Source organism: Siphateles boraxobius, unplaced genomic scaffold, assembly GCF_051911475.1.
Source record: "Siphateles boraxobius isolate OS27281-9 unplaced genomic scaffold, OSU_SipBor_1 9, whole genome shotgun sequence".
NCBI classification, from domain to species: Eukaryota; Metazoa; Chordata; class Actinopteri; order Cypriniformes; family Leuciscidae; genus Siphateles; species Siphateles boraxobius.
The window spans coordinates 26041378-26062687 of NW_027509219.1; the positions used below are offsets into that span (position 1 = coordinate 26041378).

Genomic DNA, 21310 nt, shown 5'->3' on the forward strand with positions numbered 1-21310 from the left:
TACTATTTTAAATACTTAAGCAAAATGTACCATGAAACTATACTCTTAATGCAAAATGGCCCTATATAAAGTGTTATAATTATATAAATGATTAGAATATTGCTCGATGTTGTAACAGCGTAATAGGAAGAATGAGCTTTAACACTGTCTGCACCGGACGCGGCCATTATTGTTCACGTCGCAACAGCTGTTTACAATAGATGCGAGAAAACGCCCGTTACAAAGCAGAACGAGGCATCAGTTTACTGTCAATGTTTCATCAATCAATTGCCTGGATAAAATAAATATAGCAGACAATATAATCAGGACTTCTCAGCTGTAGGCTTACGCTTGCAATAGTCACAAGCTCACACAATACGTGACAGAGGCTGGTAGCAGAGAAATCAATTCTGTGAATTACACTGCGCAAATCAAAAGTAATAGGCTACTACCCACCAGATGAAGAAGCGTTTGCTCTCAACAGAACATAAAATATTCATTTTATTTTTCGAGTTCGCATTTATGAGGAAAAAACAATGTTATGGACATGAGCGCTCTGAAAGCGGCACTAAAGTGCTTTAAAACTTTCACAAAGACCTCGAACAGAAAGCACAAAGCCTTTCATTAAAGTAAATTTCGTTTTGTATTAATTGTATCTTAATTTTAATCAATGTTTCATCAAGCAATTGCCTGGATTTAATAAATAAGAAGTAAATATAGTGGACAATAGATAATCTCGACACGGAGGCGCCGGCGAGTGAACTGCAACTCGTCTCATAAATAAACTGAAACTCAGCTTATAGACCTAAGAAATATCTATATTGAAATGTCTACTTTTAAACAGAACAATTCAAAACGACAGACTGCTCTCTGCTTATATAATCCGTATGAAATGCATTTCTCTCTGGTGCCTTCAAAGATCGCTAGTCTGCTTCGTCAACTTCATCTTTGCAGCCCACAATGACTAAAAACACTTGTTATTAATAAACAATTAAAATGTCTCCTTGCTATATTTGATGTATTCATATGATTGCTTTTGCCAGTTCTTTGTGACAGCTTTTAGGTGCTTTATTGGCAGCGCCACCCTTAAATGAATCACCGCACGCCGCATTTTTTTAAATATTAATTTATCGGCCATTTTAAATGCCGATACCGATAGCTATGAAAATGCCTAATATCGGCCGATAATATCTGCTCGCCGATATATCGGTCGGGCTCTAGTGACTATGTACAGTGGCTCAATCTTAAGTTTATCAAGCAACGAGAATACTTTTTGTTCGCAAAAAAAAACAAAAATAACAACTTTATTTCAACTATTCATTTCCTTCTCTGTGGGCCTCCAGTAGGGCCCTATGATTTCCGTGATGCGGAAAACGCGGACGGAATCACGGAATTTACACATGAAAACGGAATTTGCATATATTTTGTTGACATATTAAATACACATTTTTTTTACTTCCTTCTCATTTTTCAGTTTAAAACAACAAATGTAGAAAGGTCTCTACCTAAACCGTGGCCAAATGGCATTGATAAACATGTTGCATAGTAACCATACGACCTCACGTTCACGCGTAGAGAAAAAATGTCGAAGCGAGTGGCTCCTGATAAGCTAACGGTGGCTGCGTTTGTGGTAGATGCGCCCATTTGTATACTGTAACGTGCTGATCTAACCAGCGGTCTCATAAAACGTTTAAAAATGTAAACGTCTGGGAGAATGAGTAGAGCAGGCGATCTGAATAAAAGTGATGATGCAAAAAAGAGCACTATTCGGTACGGTTTTCTGTGCGCACACACCCAACCCGAAACGTGCAGCCATGCACAATAGACCTACAGCGCGCGAGTACTGAATTGAGCTCTCTTTCGTGTCTAAATAGACAAATACACACAACATTATGTCTAAATGTCAGTTTTGGAGAGTATTCACGTAAACTATGTCGGTTATGTCTTGTGAGTGTATCGGATGTGCATCAGTGCAATTGGATCCGCATGTCATTGGACATGATCCGACGTCTTAAAGTGACAGTGGGTAATAAACGTAATGCGGTCCATGTCCTTAATATTGATCAAGCAACAAAAGAAAAAGAGAGAAGCATTCACTGTTTGTTAATAGCTTTAAGGATTAATTATATTTAATTCATACAAATAAATATGTCTGCTTGAAAGAATAAATGATGTATGCAAGTAGTTATAAAGAATTTTTTACTTTAGGAAAAGTGGTTTTAATGTAATTGTGTTGGCTTTCTGTCAGGCACATATCGTTGTTTCAATGTTTATGTCTCCCTGTAGCATGTCTGCATTTAATCTTTAATTTAATATTCATCAATCCTACCTTGTAACTGTTACCTTCATGTTACTTTTATTTTTGGCCAGAGATTTGTTGAAGGTTTGGCTGAATTTTGGAGAATTTTAAATGTGCTTTGCTGAATATATTAACAGTTTAAATAAAAAAGCTGAATTGTGAGTTTGTGTAACTGAATTTTTAACGGTCAATACTGCTTAGAAGTGAAAAGAAAACAAGCAAATCCGAAAAATCCGAAAGGGCTAAAAAAAAAAAAAAAAAAACGGAATTTGAAAAAAAAAAAAAACGGAATTTGAGAAAAAATAAAACGGATTTCATAGGGCCCTACTATAGTCGGTTAACTTAGTGTGATTGCGTCTAGCTACGTCACACGTAGGCTCACTATTGGCCGACGCTGGTCATGTGGGTGATGCGTGTGACGTACAACAACAGAAGCTTACGCTATTACACTAGTGAAAAGGTCTTACGGGGTTGGAACAACATGAGGGTGAGTAATTACTGACAGAATTTTCATTTTTGGGTGAACCATCCCTTTAATGCGTTTGAGATGTGGTGCTTTCCTCAGTGCTTAACTTACATTTTACAGGTATATTCTGCATCTGTAAATGTTAGAAAATCAAACAAATATGTCCATTTCACTGTCAGGAGAGGACGAGCCTTCTGCAAATGAATATCCGCTAAAATTCAAGCTTCCGTGAATGAGTGCCAAACAGATGGAGCATAATAGAATAGTAGCGCAATAATTCTAACTAAAATATATTGCTAAAATATTTGTTGTTGGAGACAATAAATGTGCCATATGTGGTATTTTAAATCTACAAGTATATTTTTATGGAAGTGACCATTATAACGGGGTAATCAAATGCAGGCTAATATAATTAGGCTAGTTTTTCCTTTTGTTTTTGTTTTTATTTTCATTTTTCGTTTAGCCTTTAGTCAATTTAAAAACAAAAGCACGTGTTCATTTTAGTTTCGCTTTCAAATTAGTCGTTTAAAAGCCCCTGCCGGTGATACCAGTATTACCGGTGTTGTCACACGTCGATTAACCGGTGGGAAAATATCTTCACCGTCACATCCCTACCCCCATGTCATCCAAGATGTTCAATGAATGAACAAGAAATTAAGGTTTTTGAGGGAAACATTCTAGGGTTTTTCTGCGTATAGTAGACTTCATCGGGGACTAACGGCTTGAAGGTCCAAATTGCAGATTCAATGCAGGTTCAAAGGGCTATGTATATACTTTTTAACCACAAATGCTATTCTTGCACTAGCTCTGTGATGCCAGTCCACAACTTCATGCATTGCCTAGTCACATTGGAAAGGTCACGCGTGACATAGACGGAAGTACCAACCCAGTGTTTACAAAGCAAACTTGCAAAGATTAAGTCAAATGCCCTATACAAAAATAATGGGTGAGTGAAAAGTGAAAGTGACGGCCAAGTATGGTAACCCATACTTGGAATTTGACCTGCATTTAACCCATCCAAGTAAGTGCACACACATTAGGAGCAGAGTAGTGAGTAGTGAACACACACACACTGCAAACGTGGATACACACACCCAGAGCAGCGGGCAGCCTTGAGTGGCGCCCAGGGAGCGATTGGGGGTTAGGTGCCTTGCTCAAGGACACCTTAGTCATATTCCTGCCGGTACTGGAATCGAACCAGCAACCTTTGGGTCACCAGTCCAACTCTGTTACCATTAGGCCATGACTGCCCCATCGTTGTAAAACAACGATGTCGGACTATTTTGAAGTTGGAGGAGAAAATGAGATGTTTTATAGAGAGTTTTTCATACTTCCGCCTACGCATGACCTTTCCAATGAGCCTACATAATGCTTAATGTCGTGGACGCGCATCGCAGAGCTAGTGAAAGACGAGCATTTGTGGTTAAAAAGTATGTAAAAAAAAAAGGTTTTTATTTATTCATTTATTTTAGAAAATGACATATCATTTCGCTAGATAAGACACATAATTTCTCGGCTGGGATCGTGTAGAGCCCTTTGCAGCTGCATTGAAACTGCAATTTGGACCTTCAACCTGTTGGTCCCTGTTGAAGTCCACTATATAGACAAAAATCCTGGGATGTTTTCCTCAAAAACCTTAATTTCTTTTCGACTGAAGAAAGAAAGACATGAACATCTTGGATGATATGGGGTGAGTAAATTATCAGGAAATTTTAATTCTGGAGTTTACTAATCCTTTAACACATTAATTTATTGGGATTTTTTTATTAGACATCAATCTGCATATGTAGCCTACATTATACTAACAATTAAAAAATACTGCAGGCTTAATAGGCTTACATTAAATGATGTGAAAGCAACAATTTATTAACTTCTAAAGGCCCTGTGTGTTATATCTATACAATTCTTTTGTCTGCAACAATAATGGCACGTCTGAATTATCTTAATTTGGTGGCTTTAGTCAGCTAATATTTTGCATATAATTGTGATTATTACATTTAAATTACAGCTGTTGTTAATTCAGTGGACTGCCCTAGTTTAAAATGTTTTAATTTCATTGCAAATTTTGTTGGGTTTTTTAACCTCTTTAAGGGTTGTCTTAAAGAGATGTTTGCTGTATCAATCTATACAGCTGATGTTGCAAGAAACTCCCATAGTGTATTTTTAATGATTTTATGAAAAAGTCTTTTTAAACTTTGATTGGACTTAAAAGACCATTTGAAGTGTGTTGTTCACAAACTAGACATGCATGTTTAGACCTTAGAAAATGCTTACAGTATAGAGAAAGAGAAAAACTCAAGGAAACATGTTGTTATCTTTAATACAGCCATTAGAAATAGCAAAAACACAAAACGAACTTCTCAGCATGGCAAGTTACATCGATAAAATGACATGTGTTTGTTATTAATGTTCATATGATGTAATATGACAAACATCCAGTGCTTTCCATGTTGAAACTCCAGTTAGGGGAAATAAAAGCTATAAAACAAACAACGTTTGTTATTTAGGACTGAAATTTAACATGTGGCCTTGTTTCAACAGTTGCACAATCACTGTCTCTGGTTCTTCGTTGCATGTTCAGGACATAAAGAGTGAGTGGATGTCTGGATGAGCATGTGTTACCAAGTCCTGAGAGTAACAACTGTTGTGGCAGACAGGTTCACACAGAGCTGTTTTGTTTTTAAATACCACTGGTGTTTTGATGTAGGCAAGTGATGCATGATGCTGTATATATTCACAATGATTTTCTGAGAATAAATAGGATAATAAATATGGAGGTATTTAAAGTATTAAGAATGAAAGCTATGGAAGTACAGAGGGAAAAATGATCCCTCCCAAGTGAGCGCAAGGGAAATGAGTTGCAGGGAGGGCTAATTGGATTTACATGTGTGCGGTGCTAAAATGAGTTCCTTGTAAAAGTTAGCCATTTTCTGCAGTTTATATATTATGAGGAATACAGAGGTGGAGGGAAAGTGTCAATTGACACGAGTTGTTGATGAATTGTATTAAACTGGTCTCCGTGTGTTTTGTGTCTTGGTATGATTTTGTGGTATGATCAATACAAGCTTTTCCAGTTAGTTACATTTTGTAAATGTCTTGCCTATTTTACAGTCATTTTAATTAGAGGTGCACGATTAATCATTAAAAGGTCGCAATCTCGATTCAAACACCCACACGGCCACATCTATTAAAGCTTTGACAAAATCACACCGGAACATTCAAATCTTTTTTTGCGTTGCCACTGACCCAGAGAAAGCTGTTAGGCTATAGTATCTAGGTATGAAACAGTTTCACAAATAGTCTTTTTAGCTACACAGTATCGTCATTTCCATGTCAAAAATATTTAAATTATCGCAGAAGTAGGGGGGAGTGGAGACACATTTTTGCATTTTCTTCAGTTTCTCAGAGACTGTATTGGTTGGGCAAAATTTTAATACATTAAAGGGTTAGATCACCCAAAAATGAAAATTAGCCCATGGTTTACTCACCCTGAAGCCATCCTAGGTGTATATGACATTCTTCTTAAAGACAATTACAATCAGAGTTATATTAAAAATTCTTTTATTCTTTTATTATAAAGCTCTTTCAAGCTTTATAATGGGAGTGAATGGGTATATTTTTTTGGAAGTCCATCAAAGCGCATCCATCCATGATAAAAGTTCTCCACACGGCTCTTCTGAAGTGAAGTAAATTAATATCCATATTTAAAACTTTATCGACTGAAATAACTAGCTTCCAGCAGACGGCCGTATGCAAGCCGACTTAAAAGAGTAATACTTGACGATATATGACATAGGATGTAGGAGTAGCGTAAGCTTTGACGCCTCTCGCGGTTCAAACAAACAAACTGGGCAACCGCGTTCGTCATTAAGTTGTGCGTCAAGTACAAGGGTTAGTCTTTCGCCGAAATCGATGCGTACGGCCGTCTTCCGGAAGCTAGTTATTTTAGTCTATAAAGTTTTAAATATGGATATTTTTCTTACACGAACGCATCGCTTCACTTCAGAAGGCCTTTATTAACCCGCAAGAGCTGTGTGGAGAACTTTTATCATGGATGGATGCGCTTTGATGGACTTCCTAAAAAATATACCCATTCACTCCCATTATACAGCTTAGAAGAGCCAGGACATTTTTTTTTTTATATAACTCTGATTTCATTTGTCTGAAAGAAGAATGGCATATACACCTAGGATGACTTCAGGGTGAGTAAATCATGGGCTAATTTTAATTTTTGGGTGAACTATCGTTTTACTGAATAATTAAGTAAACCTAATTTCTTACTTTAAGACACCTCATTGCTGTCTCAGGCGACGACATATTTACTGTCGGCCACTGTAACTTCTGTTGGTTGCTATAATGAGGTGAAATGTAGTGAAATATGTAGTGAAATATTATTACAACTGACTAATGAGGACATTTTCCTGGTCCTCACTAGTTAAAAAGGCTTATAAATCATCTGAATCATGTTTTTTTAAACATCTGGCAAAACATCTAGTGCAGGGGTGTCCAATCCTGCTCCTGGAGGGCCACTGTCCTGCAGATTTTGTCAAAACGTCACGTTGCAACTGTCCCTACTCCTTACAGTGAAAGCCATGATAAAACTTGCTCTGCTAGCTTAACACAATAGCTTTGACACATGCCAGCTATACCGGTTAGAAGCTAAGAAAACACTGATCAAAATATGACTTAACAATGCTTCATCCAAACAGTTTAGACACTAGGACAAAAACTCTGATGATAAAAAATATATATATTTTATTTAACAAAAGTATTTTTTGCAGAAGGAATGGTCACATGTCCCTGCTTTCTTCCAGGAGGAGCTAACTGAGCATGTGCATTATAAATATTTTCACTGTAGCTTATTCCTAATTGAAGGAATAAGCCATGTTGCAACCGTCCCCACTCTCCCCTACTGCGGAAAAAAGTGTATACTTTGGATGTAAACACTGATGTCTACCTAAGCAATCACAATACAGCAAATCACCTTTTGCAAGTAATTTGGCACTTTAAATAACAATTGAATTGTGGCGGACTGTTAAAACATTTCCTCGTCATTGAATCACTTATTCAAGCGATGTATTTAAAAACGCTGATTCATCACGTAATGAAACAAGGGAAGTATTTATAAATGATTCATTGAATCATTAATTCAAACTGATTAAAAAAAAAATATTTCATTCCAATTGATTAAAATTTTTCAATAGACTGCAGCAATTAACAATTTGTCAGAACCTCAAGTAAATTCCATGTTATGTTTTTTAGTTGTCTGTTCAAAATCGTGGGAAAATCGTGATCTTTATTTGAAGAAAAAAAAATTTATTCTCAATTTATCCAGAATCATCCAGTTCTAATCTTAATATAGGTAGTCATACTGGTTTAAAAGGGCTTCTCTCTCTGTTTGTGTCAGATGGTGAGTGAGAAGGTTGGTGGTGCTGAGGGAACTAAACTGGACGAGGAGTTCAAGGACCTGGAGAGAGTAAGTGGAGAGAAGTTTCCCACACCGCTGCCAATAGTCTTTCTAAAACATTGATTTAAACACATAAAGTGATTCAAAGGCTTCACCTCTGTCCCACCCATCCGTCAATGAGATTTTCTACACTACCTGTGTTTTTGTGGAAAGTTTCTTTTATTTTCAAAGTGAAAGTGGTGTTGCTGTAGTGATCCATGATTGTATGTTTTTATAATTATCTGACATATTTATTCACTGCAGTGTCTTTGGCTAAAATTTTATTTTAATTATCCAATCCTTTAAACATGATGTCATCAGAGGTCTCCTTAAAATATAGCTCAATGATATACATTTAACTTTGTTAACACTAAACACTAAACTTGTGTTTTCACAGATTTGACAGATGCCTCTTCATTCAGTTCCTCTGTAATTACATGTTTTAGTAGATGATTTAATAGAATACACGCAAATAAAGATGACTTGAAGAACAGTAGTCTGATAGATCTTATGTAGGGAAATTCAGTACAGATACTCCCTTGATTAAGAAGACAATAAGGCATAATGTACAGTCTGTATGTCAACATTGCAAAATAAGCCTGATGACATGTATCATCCTGAAAGGGTTTATTTTGAAATAATGACCAGCTGACTCTATATTATCCTGCCATTCACACAGCTACTTGCCTAATAAATGAACTTGAATTATTAATCTGTTGAAATGGCCTTATTATGTGTGAAGAAAGAGACTTCAGTGCTACAAAAGCCATTTAAGTTGCACAGTCAAGGAGATTGATTGCCTTAGATAACTTTTAAAATATAGCTATAGTTAAGCATTGTTATACAAAAATATTAGACCGCGGCATGCTGTGATCAGAATCAAGAATCTAAAACATCCCAGAGTGTCGTGTAATTTGATTTTAGTTTTAGACGTTGATTAATTAGACTTCTTATTGTTACATGTCCATGTCCATTTTGTTTTTTTTAATTCTGTGTTGGTTATTGTGTTTATCTTGTAGTGTTGCATGTATACGTGTTCTCTGTGCATTGACCTCCCCTCTGTGTTTCTGTAGAAAGTAGATGTGACAAATAAAGCTGTGGTAGAAGTCATCTCTAAAACATCAGAGTACCTGCAGCCCAATCCAGGTAAGACCAAAGACATCCCTGGAGCTTTTATTTAGCTTGCTGTCTATAGTTTGTACACACTTTTTTTCCTGACAAAACATGCACACAATTGATCATTATTGTAAAACGTTTCTGTCTTTTTCATTCTATTTCTCTTTCTCTGTTGTTTCCACTGTTACTGTCTTTCTGTCTCACACAGCATCTCGTGCAAAGCTATCTATGTTAAACACTATGTCTAAGATCAGAGGGCAGGTGAAGAGCCCAGGTTATCCACAGGCCGAGGGGCTGCTGGGAGAATGCATGGCAAAGTATGGCAGAGAACTCGGAGAGGAAACAAACTTTGGTGGGTTTGAGTGCAGCTTTTAAAACTTCACAGATTTCATCTGCTGTTCTCCAGCTAACCAAATGCACAAAACAACCACATTTGTGTCTGTAGGTGGTGCTTTATTTGATGTTGGTGAAAGTATGAAGAGGCTAGCAGAGGTGAAGGATTCTTTGGACATTGATGTTAAACAGAATTTTATCGACCCTTTACAAGGCCTGTGTGACAAGGACCTAAGAGAGATACAGGTTTGCTTTCAATCCGTCTCAAACGCGTATAGAGATACCTACTGTATATGAAAGTAAAATTAAAATGTTTTATGTGACACCCACACTCTCAGAAAGAAATTTGCTAAAATGTTACCTTTAGGGGGGTACAACAGCTTGTCACTGGAGCAGTACCCCTGAAAAGATAATAGTTGTACCTTAAGGAGGGTACATATACTAAGGCAATAATAAGCACCTTTTAGTGGTATATAAGGTACAACGTTGTCCCTGCCCCAGTGACAAGCTTTTGTACCCCTAAAGGTAAAATTTTGGCAGTTGTTTGTCCATTAACTGTTCTATTAACTTTCTTTCTATTAAGACTATTAACAAGAAATAAAGATCTGCACGTTAATTGTATTTATGAAGAACTGTGCAGTAAAATCCTCCTTTTGCTTCTTGAAGAATAGATTTTATATTTAGAGTTCATTTCCTTTTCTATGTTTTAATGTGTTCTGGATCCACACCAGTTATATTGAAAGTGTTTCCCTCTTTCTCAGCACCATTTGAAAAAACTTGAAGGACGCAGGCTGGATTTTGACTATAAGAAGAAACGTCAGGGGAAAATTCCAGATGAAGAGGTCAGGCAGGCGCTGGAGAAGTTTCATGAATCTAAGGAGGTGGCTGAGATCAGCATGTACAACCTTCTGGAAACTGATGTAAGGATTTACCATCTGACGGCTTGATGCTTCATTCAGTGTGTTTTTGTGTGTCCTGGGGATTGTTCTAATCCTGTTAGCAGCACTGAATAATTTAGTGTTTTTCTGTAACACCTTGCCTGACTGATTTTATACCAACTCAACTGTCTCTCAAGTAATTTTGGCAAAGGCTGACACTTTAGAATTAGCAGTATCGAAGATGAAAATGTCCTGTCCTTTTTTGACTCCAGCCCATCAGTGGGGTGGGGTCCAGACAGGTAATCCAATAAAGCTGCCCAAACAATAAAAATCCTCTTGCTCCTTTGCTGCAGCTTTTATCTAATGTTTTAGGAGATGTCAGAGCGCCATCTGTAGGTACAATATTGCAATAACTTTATAAGGGAATAAACATTTGCTAGTGGAGTCCATGGAAAGACTATATTAAACTCATCAGGCTCTAGATGTAAACTAATACACTAAAGATACTGTATGGTAGAGTTTTAAATGATAGTAAACATTTAGTGTGAACTGCTATCAGAGCTCCTAGTCTAAATTCAGCAGTCTAGTGAGACCAGTGTGAACTCAAGGCCTCAGGAATTACTCATTAACTATTTGTGACTATTTGTTAATGAAGGTTGTTGTGGTTGCCCAGTGTGACAATAACCGTGGATGTGCATAAGTGACAAATAGATATATCTTTATATATTTTATGTGCGTGTGCTCCTGTGCAGATTGAGCAGGTGAGCCAGCTGTCATCACTGGTTGAGTCTCAGCTGCAGTACCACAGACAGGCTGTTCAAATCCTAGATGAACTTTCTGACAAACTCAGAGACAGGTGTGTATGTGAGCACATGTGTCCTCCTTTCACAGCATGTGTGGTTGTTCTTGATTCTGTCAAAAGAGGCAATAAATGACTCCTGTTTAACCACCCAGGATGAAAGATGCTCAGTCACGTCCTCGTAAAGAGTATATGCCCAAGCCCAAGCCTGTAATTGACTTTGGAGACCCCATCGAACAGTCGAACGGTGGCTTCACCCCAACATCTGCTCCACCCATGCGCAATACAGGTAAGACCAGACATTTTCCCTGCTTCACAAAGTCATAAAATGCCCATTGCCTCTATTATGTAGCCAGAATAAGTTGAGGAATTGAGCTATTCTTGAATGAGGATAGATGATCTTCATTACATTGAGGAAATGCTTTGGACTAGTGAGAGAAAGGCACATTGTGCTTTGTGCGGTTACTGCGCCGTGGCAGGGTGTGATGAGACCGCCTGTGCGTGTGTCGGGATAGACAGGCCAAATGGACAGCTGTCAGCTGCTCTCTTCGTCAGCCAGTGACCCTGTTCTGTGTTCTCTTCCCATTGCGTCATCAGAACCATACAACCAGTTTGCCAGAATATCCACATGGAAACCCAGATTGCGTGAGTCAGATAGTGTGTGATTCTGTATGTTTGCATGGGAAAGTGTATGTGTTCATGTATGTTTGTGGTGGAGAAAAAAAATGAGCAAAACTGCACATTTTCTAGCTAGTCTTCTAATTAATAAGAATCAAAAGAGTGTAATTTTTTTTACAGTTAGATTTCCTTCATCTAATTGTATGAAGCAGAACAGAATAGGAACGTTTGGAGAAAGTTTTAAATAGTTAAGACGTGGCACAACTACAAAAAGGCTCACATTACAACAGCAAATGGCAAGCAAAATATACTATCACAAATTGTCCTTCTGTAATACCACTATCGGCTATAATAAGTTCCTCTAATTTACTTGCATAGATTATTTACATCTACAGTAGAATTTTCCCATAGCTGTGAAAGAATGATTTTATGAAGGGAAGTATTTGTCTGAAACATGCAAAGTTCAGCTCTCCATTAGTTGATAGTTTATTGCAGTGATATACAGCAAACTACAGGTTACATAGTGTCTTGTATGGGTGTGTGTGCTTGACAGGAAAGAGGTGTGCATGTGTGTAAGAGAAGACTGTACAAGTGTCTCTGCGCTTGTGTGTGTGTAAAGTGTGCACATGTATGTTGGTCTCAATCACAGAGTGCTGCTCCACCTAACAGAGTGAGCCCCTGCTACAGACTGAAACTGGAGGTCTCCTGTCACATGACCACTGACCCAGGCATTGCCACCCGACCCCTCACTAACACAGAGCATCTTGTCCTAACCCAGACGGTTGTAGTGGGATTAAAACTGTGTGTTAAACTAACACATATATCGGCACTGCTCACTGAGGGCTTGACTTTGGTTTGACAGAAAAGTTTCTTAGGCAGGAAACTGAAAAACTTCTTAATTTACTGAAGCAGTGTTATTTTAGTAGTATTTATTAATATTTTCAATTAACTGGTATTTGCTGGTCAGTATTTATTTTAATTTTAATGTTTTAATAATGTTGTTAAGTGCTTTTATCATTTTTATTAGTTTTTGCTTTTTGGCTTTTATTGTATTGCAGTTTTAGTTTTATTAAATGTATTACTTAAACTTGCCAAGGCTAACTGTTGGTACAAAAACTGTTTCAAGTTTTCATCAATCTAATATTTATATTTTATTTTATTTCATCTTTATTTCAGTTACCTAAATCCTGCTATAAAGTATGAAAGTGTTTAAACATTTTATTTGTTCTTTAATGCTTTTCATTAAATATTAGTTTTTCAAAATAGAAATGACAAATATTACTTTTTAAAATCATGTAAATTCCCTTAAAACATTTTTGGGTGTTTATACACAACCTGAACGAGACATTTTAGAGTAAATCATTTCTTTAGGACTCCATACTTTGTCTTATGATTGTGTCTAGAATGTCAGATTACTGCCGTAAACTAATATCCCTCATTCCCCAAATCCCTCCTTAATATCCCATTGTCATTAAATCTCTCCATCTGTCCTCTCAGCAGCGGAGCAGCCGTGCTGTAAAGCGCTCTATGACTTTGATCCGGAGAACGAAGGCGAGTTGGGCTTCCACGAGGGTGACATCATCAATCTGACCAATCAGATTGATGAAAACTGGTATGAAGGCATGCTGCGTGGCCAATCCGGATTCTTCCCTCTCAACTATGTGGAGGTGATCGTTCCTCTGCCACACTAAGTGATCTCTGTCACGGAAAAGAGGGGGAGAGAGAGAAAGAGCAATTAAAAAGTGAAAGGGAGAAAGCTGGAGGGAAGTGGGGTAGGGAGAAAGGAGCCAGTTGAAATCATCTTGGTCTTCATCCTCACCACATTGTTGCCGTTGATCCAAATGTACCTGTACTCTGGCACTTTTACACATTGATTTATTTTTGAAGGAGGGAACTTTGGGAAATGACGACCTTTCACATTCCAGGACTGACTGACTTCCTGACTGGTTGACTGACATTCGGATGGTATAACTTGGTCCTTAAGCTAAAATTTCAGACACTCTAACTCGTTTTAAGTCTTTTAATAATGTTTCATACTGTTTGTGCTGCATTAACTGAAAAGAAATGAATACAGATCATGATATCCCTGTGATACAATTCTCATGTTTTTAAAGAGTAGACAGGCTATTCTTTATCTACCTACCTACGTACAAATCCTTTATCTACATACAAATTCTCAACTGTTGGATTGTGAAAAGTTGCATTTTGACTCGACTGGTCCCTTTACCGCCCCCTGCTGGTCAGGCTGCGACATTGACCTGCCTCAGATTAAGGAGAAAACCGCCTTGTATCTGTGACGGACACATTAGCACTGGGGCTGTGTGTGAAATGTCCCAATGTGCAGTAATCCTGAGCCACAGACCTGTTAAGAGAAATTAGTCATTTTCTATGCTCCATAATTTTAACATAGCTTTTCATCATCTAATATTTTTCATGTATATTTTTTACAAGATAAAAGAATTAGACGCTGAATTGCACCTTGGATCTCGTCATAAAGGTGAGCTTAAACACTTAATGGATGTGTTTAGTCAGGTGGAGAGGGTTTTACTGCACTACAACCGTTTATAAAGTATCAAACACTATGCTTCTCCTTTTACAAATTTTAACCCAAAGGGCAGCAAATAAACAATTTGCGCAGTGTTTTCTGAAGGAAACAGCCAAATAATTATTTAAATGGAAATGTCTTCTTCTGGCAGCCTGAATTTTAGAGTCTTCCTCTCTCTTTCTCCTTTTTTGAAGTCAGTTTACAGTATTCTATACATCTGATGCTGCTGGCAGTGTCCCATTATTTCAGGTGTGTATATCTGGGTGTGTTTAGGGTGGATGTTGGCTCATAAACCCCATATTAAATTTAATTTACACAGAATTTCTTTATTAACAAATATTACTTCTCATCTTCAGAAATGAAGGGATGGTGCTACATCTCTTGCTCTCACCCATCACTTTTAAAGTATTATTATAGCTTTAAAAGTGGTTGAAGATCTAGTTTATCTATTTTACTGTGTTCCTTAGTTCTTACGATGTTTTTGTTTTTCTTTTCAAATACTGCACTCCATAAAAGCATGGACCTACACACCATCTTGGTGGTTCTGAACATACCAACATCTGTCCCTGCACCCCGACTCCATGTCCTGTCTGCACAGAGCACCTCTGTGACCTTTTCCTCCCAGTGTCTGTTTACATGTTTTGTCCACGGTTTGTTTTGCTCACCGTAACAGACTATTGTAGATGTGCTGAATCGGACAGGCTACGGTGACCGTTTCAATGTGAAAAAAAGGGTTTTAGTGCCTTTTCGATGGCATGAATCAATCTAGGACACCAAACAAAATATTAATTATGATTTTAGATCTAATATGTAGTTTCTATGTCTGTCCTCTTTAATTATTTACGAAGGGCTTGTTGGTTTCAGTATTTGGCATGAGCCGAGACCAGATGTACAAGCATGTGTACAAGCAAATGTGCCTTTGCAACACTACAAGTTTAAGAAAACAGCAAGTGGGTTATTTCTATCTAATGGAATGATGGTACCAGAATGATTTTATGAAAATAAATCATTCTGGTTCTATTTAGTATTATATTGTTTTTATATACATACAAAACCATTCAACCTTTTTTATTAATGATTTTTGCATGTTAGCTTAATAGCAGGCTGATGTATGTTTTAGTTTTAAAGTCTCCTCTTGTATGTCTCAGATTTAACTGCATTACATTGTTATTCTTAAGTATTCCGAACTCTAAATATTTGTATGTTATTGTGTCCACTCGTCTTTAAGTAAATAAATTCAAGAAAGTACTCTTATCTGTTTCACTTGTATGAGTATGAACTGTTTCTTTAATCATACGATAAGAAAAACATGATGCAACGAGGTTAAGTTAGAAGGAAATGGAATCGGCACATTTCATTTGTTCCAGTGTATATTTTAAGGTATTCAGCAGGTAAAAGGCATTGTTCCCATATTGCGTAGTCAACGTGGCACAAATCTAACCACACAAACAGATAAATACTAGTCAAAAGAAAGAGAGAGAAAGATTTCAATTACTCATCTTCTCTTTCCTAACTACCCACCAGACATTCCTAGCACACAGGAAGACAAGTTTCACAGCACCGATATGGCAGAAACGCATAAACCACAGCCAGTGATACAGACCTAATAGTCCTAAAGGCAACAGTTTGGACGGAAGCATATATGATATATCCTCCATGAAGGCATTTCATATACAGTATAACAGTGCACAGACGGTAATGCACAGGGCAAGAGGTCCCAGGTCAACAGTTCTACAGCTTAACACAAATGCACAGACATAAACCGCTCTGGTCACTGAGTGTTGCGCAGTTGGTTGTACACGTGCTCCAGGATCTGTGCATACGCCTGGTCTTTGGGTGCGTGGCCACACAGAGAAGCCTGAGAATGAGAAAACAAGCGTTTCTTTTAACATTGGCAGTCAGACATATAATTATGCTTTGCAGTGAGATTATTGTTAATGGCACTGAATTATGCAAATTATAATGTTTTAAAGGTAATTTTTTGGATTTTGGATTTGCCTTCCGTTTATGCAAAGACAACTTTAAAACATTCATAGGTTGATTTCTCTTCAAAATGTACACCTTTATGTTTGTATACATGCACTTTAAAAGTTTTATTTCAATCAGATTAAAGCAATCATTTATTTTTAAAGTGTCATGAAAAAACTTTAGTCTGACTGAAATCATACTAGTCTGATTTCGGTGCTTTTAAAGCATAACTGTTTGAGCATTTTGAGCATCCCGACCAGTCCGACATTGGCTTGTCCAATAATGTGAGTTTGCATCTATATTTTGAGTAAAGGAAGACCGAGTGAGTGTTCAGTAAACCTTTTTTAATTATATTTTCAATCCTGACACTAGTAGCACCTTTAAGAATAATCTTAATGATGTAATTGTAAATCATGAAATTGATTGTGTTTTGTTTGTTTAGTGTATGTAGGAGGGAGAGAAATTATGGCTGACCTTGATTTTGTCGAGTATTGAGGTATTAGGACTCCACATCTGACTGAACTGCACCAGGTCAGGAGCAGACCGATAAAACTCCACCAACAGCATCTACACAGAAAGATATAAAAATAAGAAACGAATAGATTTTAGCTTACCAAAAGACTTTCTGCAGGATGTAGTTTAGACGTTGGTTTAATCTAATCTAGAGTGAGGTGTTATCTAGAACTGCAGGAAAAGACAACCAGTGAGTGATTCGCTTCAAAAAGATGACTTCTGAGGCATACTGAACTGTAGAAGGGAATAAAATTCCTGTTTTGCCAAGATGGATGTTGTTAAGATGGATAAATATAACATGCTAGTTGTAATCATACCATCTCATTGAGCACGTCTGTAGTAAGGAAGTTGTCTTGCACGTATGTGACCTCTACTGCCACTGGGATGCCGTAATCATTGGGTCGTTGCTAAATGGAAGGGGGAAATTTGATGTAACATCAAATGTAGTTACTATACTAATTACTATAAATCGTGTATAATTACATGCAACTAACTCTAAAACACAATGTAATCTTAACCCTTTAGTAAGTACATGTAGTTAATTTTTATTACTCAGTACTTTAATGTGTAATTACATTGTAACACGGACACCTTAAAATAAAGGGTTACACTTTATTTTAAGGTGTTCTTGTTACAGTGTAATTATATATTTAAGTACTGAGTAGTAATTAACAATATGTAATTACTATAGGGTTAAGGTAGGATTAGGTTTTGGTTGAGGGTTAATTGCATGTAATCATGCATAATTTACTGTTATTACTATGGTGAGTACATGTAGCATATGTAACAAAGACACTTAAATAAAGTGTTACCAAATAAAGTGTGAGTAAACTACTAGTTTAACAAATGTTTAAGAACAGTTACCTCAGGAGGGGGAACTACCCAGAATGGTGTGATAGTGGAGGCCACACCTTGGTTGCCATGATAATAGGGTCCTATAAGTGATGAGACAAAGGAAAGAAAAGACTTATCACTGATCATTTAATAAGACGGTTTGTGTTGCACAGTGATCGTCTGTTAAATCCATCACGCACCGCAGATAATCCCTAGACAGGGCTGAAAACCGTTACTGCTGCCTTGAAGGCGGAGCTGATGATCCATCTGCGAATCGATGTCCTGTAGAGAGGGGAGGGCGGGGCCTCTGGGGTGACTGTGATACCATCCCACCAATGACAGCCCGCGCATGAAGAGATTTTGACAAATCTGCATAGTTCAAAAGGTAAATTGCTGGAGACTATGGTACATTTCTATGTTTTTACAGCCAACACAATAGTTTTGCAGACTAACCTCTTCTTCGACAGCTGGGGCAGCTTCTTTATCAGCCAAGCGGGTACGGCATGGGAACGCCCTCAAGACCGTAAGCACTGATGAACATGAAATGTCAATTTTAAGTGTTTCTAACCTTTAATTTGCTATTACAGTGGTTACAAAATTTTTTACACTTACATTGTGTGTTAGTGTCCCATCGCCCCCCTAAATACCCCACCACCTCACTTGTGGTCAGGTGACAGTGGAAATCCTTAGAATAGAAGTGGGTTAGAATAGAAGTGTTATATATTGCCTTCAACTGTTAAAACTAATTTTCATATCATCAGTATTGACTTGATTGTAAAACCAAAAAATCCATGAGCATTTTACCATCAGCAGCAGAACATTGCTGGAAACGGCTACATTAAAAGGCTGGAAGCGGTTGATCGCAGAAAAGGCGGAGAGCTCTACGAGAGTGTGTGGATCTCTGTGAAGACAAACACAGGAACATTCAGGTACACTGCCTTTCAAAAGTTTGGGGTCAGTAGGTATTTTTAATGTTTTTCGAAGAAAGTGCATGCTTACCGAGGCTTCATTTATTTGATCAAAAATAGTAAAAACTGTGATATTGTGGAATACTATTACAATTTAAAATAAATATTTTCTATTTTAATATATTTTGAAATATAATTTATTCCTTTGATGTCAAAGCTGAATTGTCAGCAGCATTACTCCAGTCTTCAGTCACATGATCCTTCAAAAATCATTCTAATATGCTGATTTGCTGCTCATGAAACATTTATTATTATTATAAATGTTGATAATGGTTGTGCTGCTTAATATTTTTGTGGAAACTAGGATGCCCTTATAAATATAAAGTTGTAAAGTAAAACATTCATTTAAAACGTAATTGTTTTATTTAAAATATAAAAGTCTTCCATTTCTGAGCGATTTAATGCTGAATTAGTTTCTTTCTTTCAATAAAAAAAACAACTATCTTCTTGACCCCACATTTTTGAACGGTATAGTGTTTGTTAGAAAGCATTATTTCCATAATGCACTACAGTGTGCACTGAAATGCAGTAAATGTCATCATAAAATTCTCATATTACACTGTTTTACAGCAATAAATAAATATAACAGATATACCTCAGGAGACAATATGTGGTTCAAATATATTTCATAATGTAATAATTACCTTGTAGCATCTCTGGTGCCAAGAGTGCAATACCTAATTGGAACTCTCTCTCTTTCTCTCCTCTGCATCAGGCTAATGTCTGGGGGGAACATGAAATAACTTATGTCATCACCTCTCAGGTGCCATGTTTTTACGAGGAATCAGGGCGATTGGGTGAAGTTTTTTCTATGTAATGTTTAGGTAGATAACATCATACCGTGCAGCTCAGGTTTGGACTTTTTATTCTTGTCCTCTACTGGCATGATCGTTTTCCCTTCCTCTTCGTCATCATCTCCCATCTCATCATCCTCTCCTTCACTTATCAAGCTCTGAGGTAAACAAATCAAATCATACACAACCTGCTGGTTGCACAGTAATTGTTCATCATCTATCCCCTTTTAAATTCTTGTTTGCATGTTGCAAGCTCTCAATAAATTTCCCTGCATTGCTCACCATGTCGGCACTGGGTTGGTATTTGTGCAGCCAGGTGGTTTTGTACTGGACCAGTTTCTGTCCACGATACCGCACCGAAGCCCAGCCGCAGCCAGACTTCTTGGCCGGGTTCACCAGGCGCTTGCAGTGTGTTGCCCAGGCGCTTGGAGAGTTAAAGATCTGCCCGGTCTCCACCCAACGGATCTTCCCATCATTCAACAGATCTCCAACAAACTTTTTACCCTAAGGAGACAGAGACAGAGTAATTGCACCTGACCAGAGAAGTATTAAAGGGATAGTTCACCCAAAAATGAAAAATTCTGAAAAAATGTCACCAAAAATTCTGTCATTATTTATTCACCTTCATGACAGTCGTGGTCATCGTTTAGTTTCATTATATGGAATAAAAGAAAAGAGCTAACTAGGACATTCTGCTAGGTCATTTTTTAATCTTGTAGGTGCCACATACTTTTTTTATACACTTTTCCATGTTTTGACAGGTCTGGAAGGGTGAATAAATGCTACCGTTTTCATTTAGTGGTGAACTATTTCTTTAACGATAAAAGGGATAAGTGGTAATAGTCCTTATGATGAAGTTTCTGGACAGTAGTACCAGATAGTGTATGGACAGAACGCCATCTCCAGGCTCCACAAGACCATCCTTTAAGAGGACTCTTAGTGTGATGCCTCTCCTGGTCAGGAGGGAACCCCTCCCAGAGGAAGCTCTCAGGTCAGCATCTTCAGCCCCACTCAACTCCTCATCCTCTTCATCCGCGCCTTCTTCGACAACCTGAGGAGAAGAGGGTGGCTCCGAGCCTGAGGACGAACAAGACAGAATTATAAATAAGGAATTCATACAGGCAGGGATACGTTGAGCATCATTATTAATTGGTCGGAATCATCTAAACACTGGCAAAGAGAATTGACATCCAATCTTTTATTCAAGGTATTAAAAGAAAAATTCACAAGGAAACTTTATTTACAAAATTACGTTATAATGTCCTCAGATCAAGTTAAAACAGTTTTCAAACATAATCGCTCAAACTTGTACATTGTCAAATTAGAATGTCCTTCGAACAAAGTATTTACTTGGGACTCTGAACTGTCATGTTGGGGGAAAATGCTTATTATTGTGGGACAAAAAATGGTCAACAGAGCGAATCTCACATCAGGGAATCAGCGACTGTCCGCTGCCATCTCCATCTGATAAGCTTTTTTTCCGCAGAAATTAAAACAAAACCGCTCTGATAATATGTCGAGAAACGGTTCTCGCTCCATTCCGCAACCCCGCGGCCTAGTAATTATTAATTTCACCCGCTTATTAAAAATCACTATTTATTTTTTATTCTCACCCATTTCGTGATAATCGTCGGAAAACGCTTTGACCTGAAACTGCTCCACAGACTGGTGTGATGTCTTTCTTTCCGCCACTTCAGTTTAGCGGTGTTAATATAACACTTCTGTGCAGACACTCGCCACCAGGCTGTTATTCA

At 37.5% G+C, this 21310-nt stretch overlaps 2 protein-coding genes across 5 annotated transcripts in view; one reads left to right on the forward strand and one right to left on the reverse strand.

Moving 5' to 3' along the window:
* Positions 1-15733, forward strand: part of sh3gl1b (SH3-domain GRB2-like 1b) — a 35020-nt gene extending 19287 nt beyond the window's left edge. The window contains exons 2-10 of one of the 4 annotated variants that reach the window (XM_077224171.1): positions 8152-8220; positions 9264-9336; positions 9515-9658; positions 9752-9885; positions 10401-10559; positions 11270-11373; positions 11472-11605; positions 11914-11961; positions 13432-15733. In XM_077224171.1, the coding sequence (XP_077080286.1) occupies positions 8152-8220; positions 9264-9336; positions 9515-9658; positions 9752-9885; positions 10401-10559; positions 11270-11373; positions 11472-11605; positions 11914-11961; positions 13432-13625 (1059 nt within the window). In that variant the 3' untranslated portion in view covers positions 13626-15733. The remainder of the gene's footprint in view (positions 1-8151; positions 8221-9263; positions 9337-9514; positions 9659-9751; positions 9886-10400; positions 10560-11269; positions 11374-11471; positions 11606-11913; positions 11962-13431) is intronic. The other 3 variants (XM_077224172.1, XM_077224173.1, XM_077224174.1) reach the window with 3 other exon arrangements.
* A 4-nt stretch (positions 15734-15737) lies between these two features.
* Positions 15738-21279, reverse strand: mpnd (MPN domain containing). Its single transcript, XM_077224166.1, has 13 exons — positions 21170-21279; positions 20431-20633; positions 19839-20060; positions 19603-19714; positions 19407-19485; positions 18599-18695; positions 18407-18479; positions 18248-18324; positions 17995-18163; positions 17825-17895; positions 17278-17367; positions 16922-17014; positions 15738-16337 (listed from the first exon to the last, which is right to left on the reverse strand). The coding sequence occupies exons 1-13, from the start codon at positions 21171-21173 to the stop codon at positions 16251-16253; spliced, it is 1377 nt and encodes a 458-aa protein (XP_077080281.1). The 5' UTR covers positions 21174-21279; the 3' UTR covers positions 15738-16250.
* Positions 21280-21310: the final 31 nt, after the last annotated feature.

Excerpts from the sequence above, each read along its gene's own strand:
- mpnd (XM_077224166.1), bottom strand. Across the intron at positions 19,715-19,838 it reads ACCAACCCAGTGCCGACATG|AGCTTGATAAGTGAAGGAGA; the intron begins GTGAGCAATGCA and ends TGTTTACCTCAG. Across the intron at positions 18,696-19,406 it reads GGCACCAGAGATGCTACAAG|AGATCCACACACTCTCGTAG; the intron begins GTAATTATTACA and ends TTGTCTTCACAG.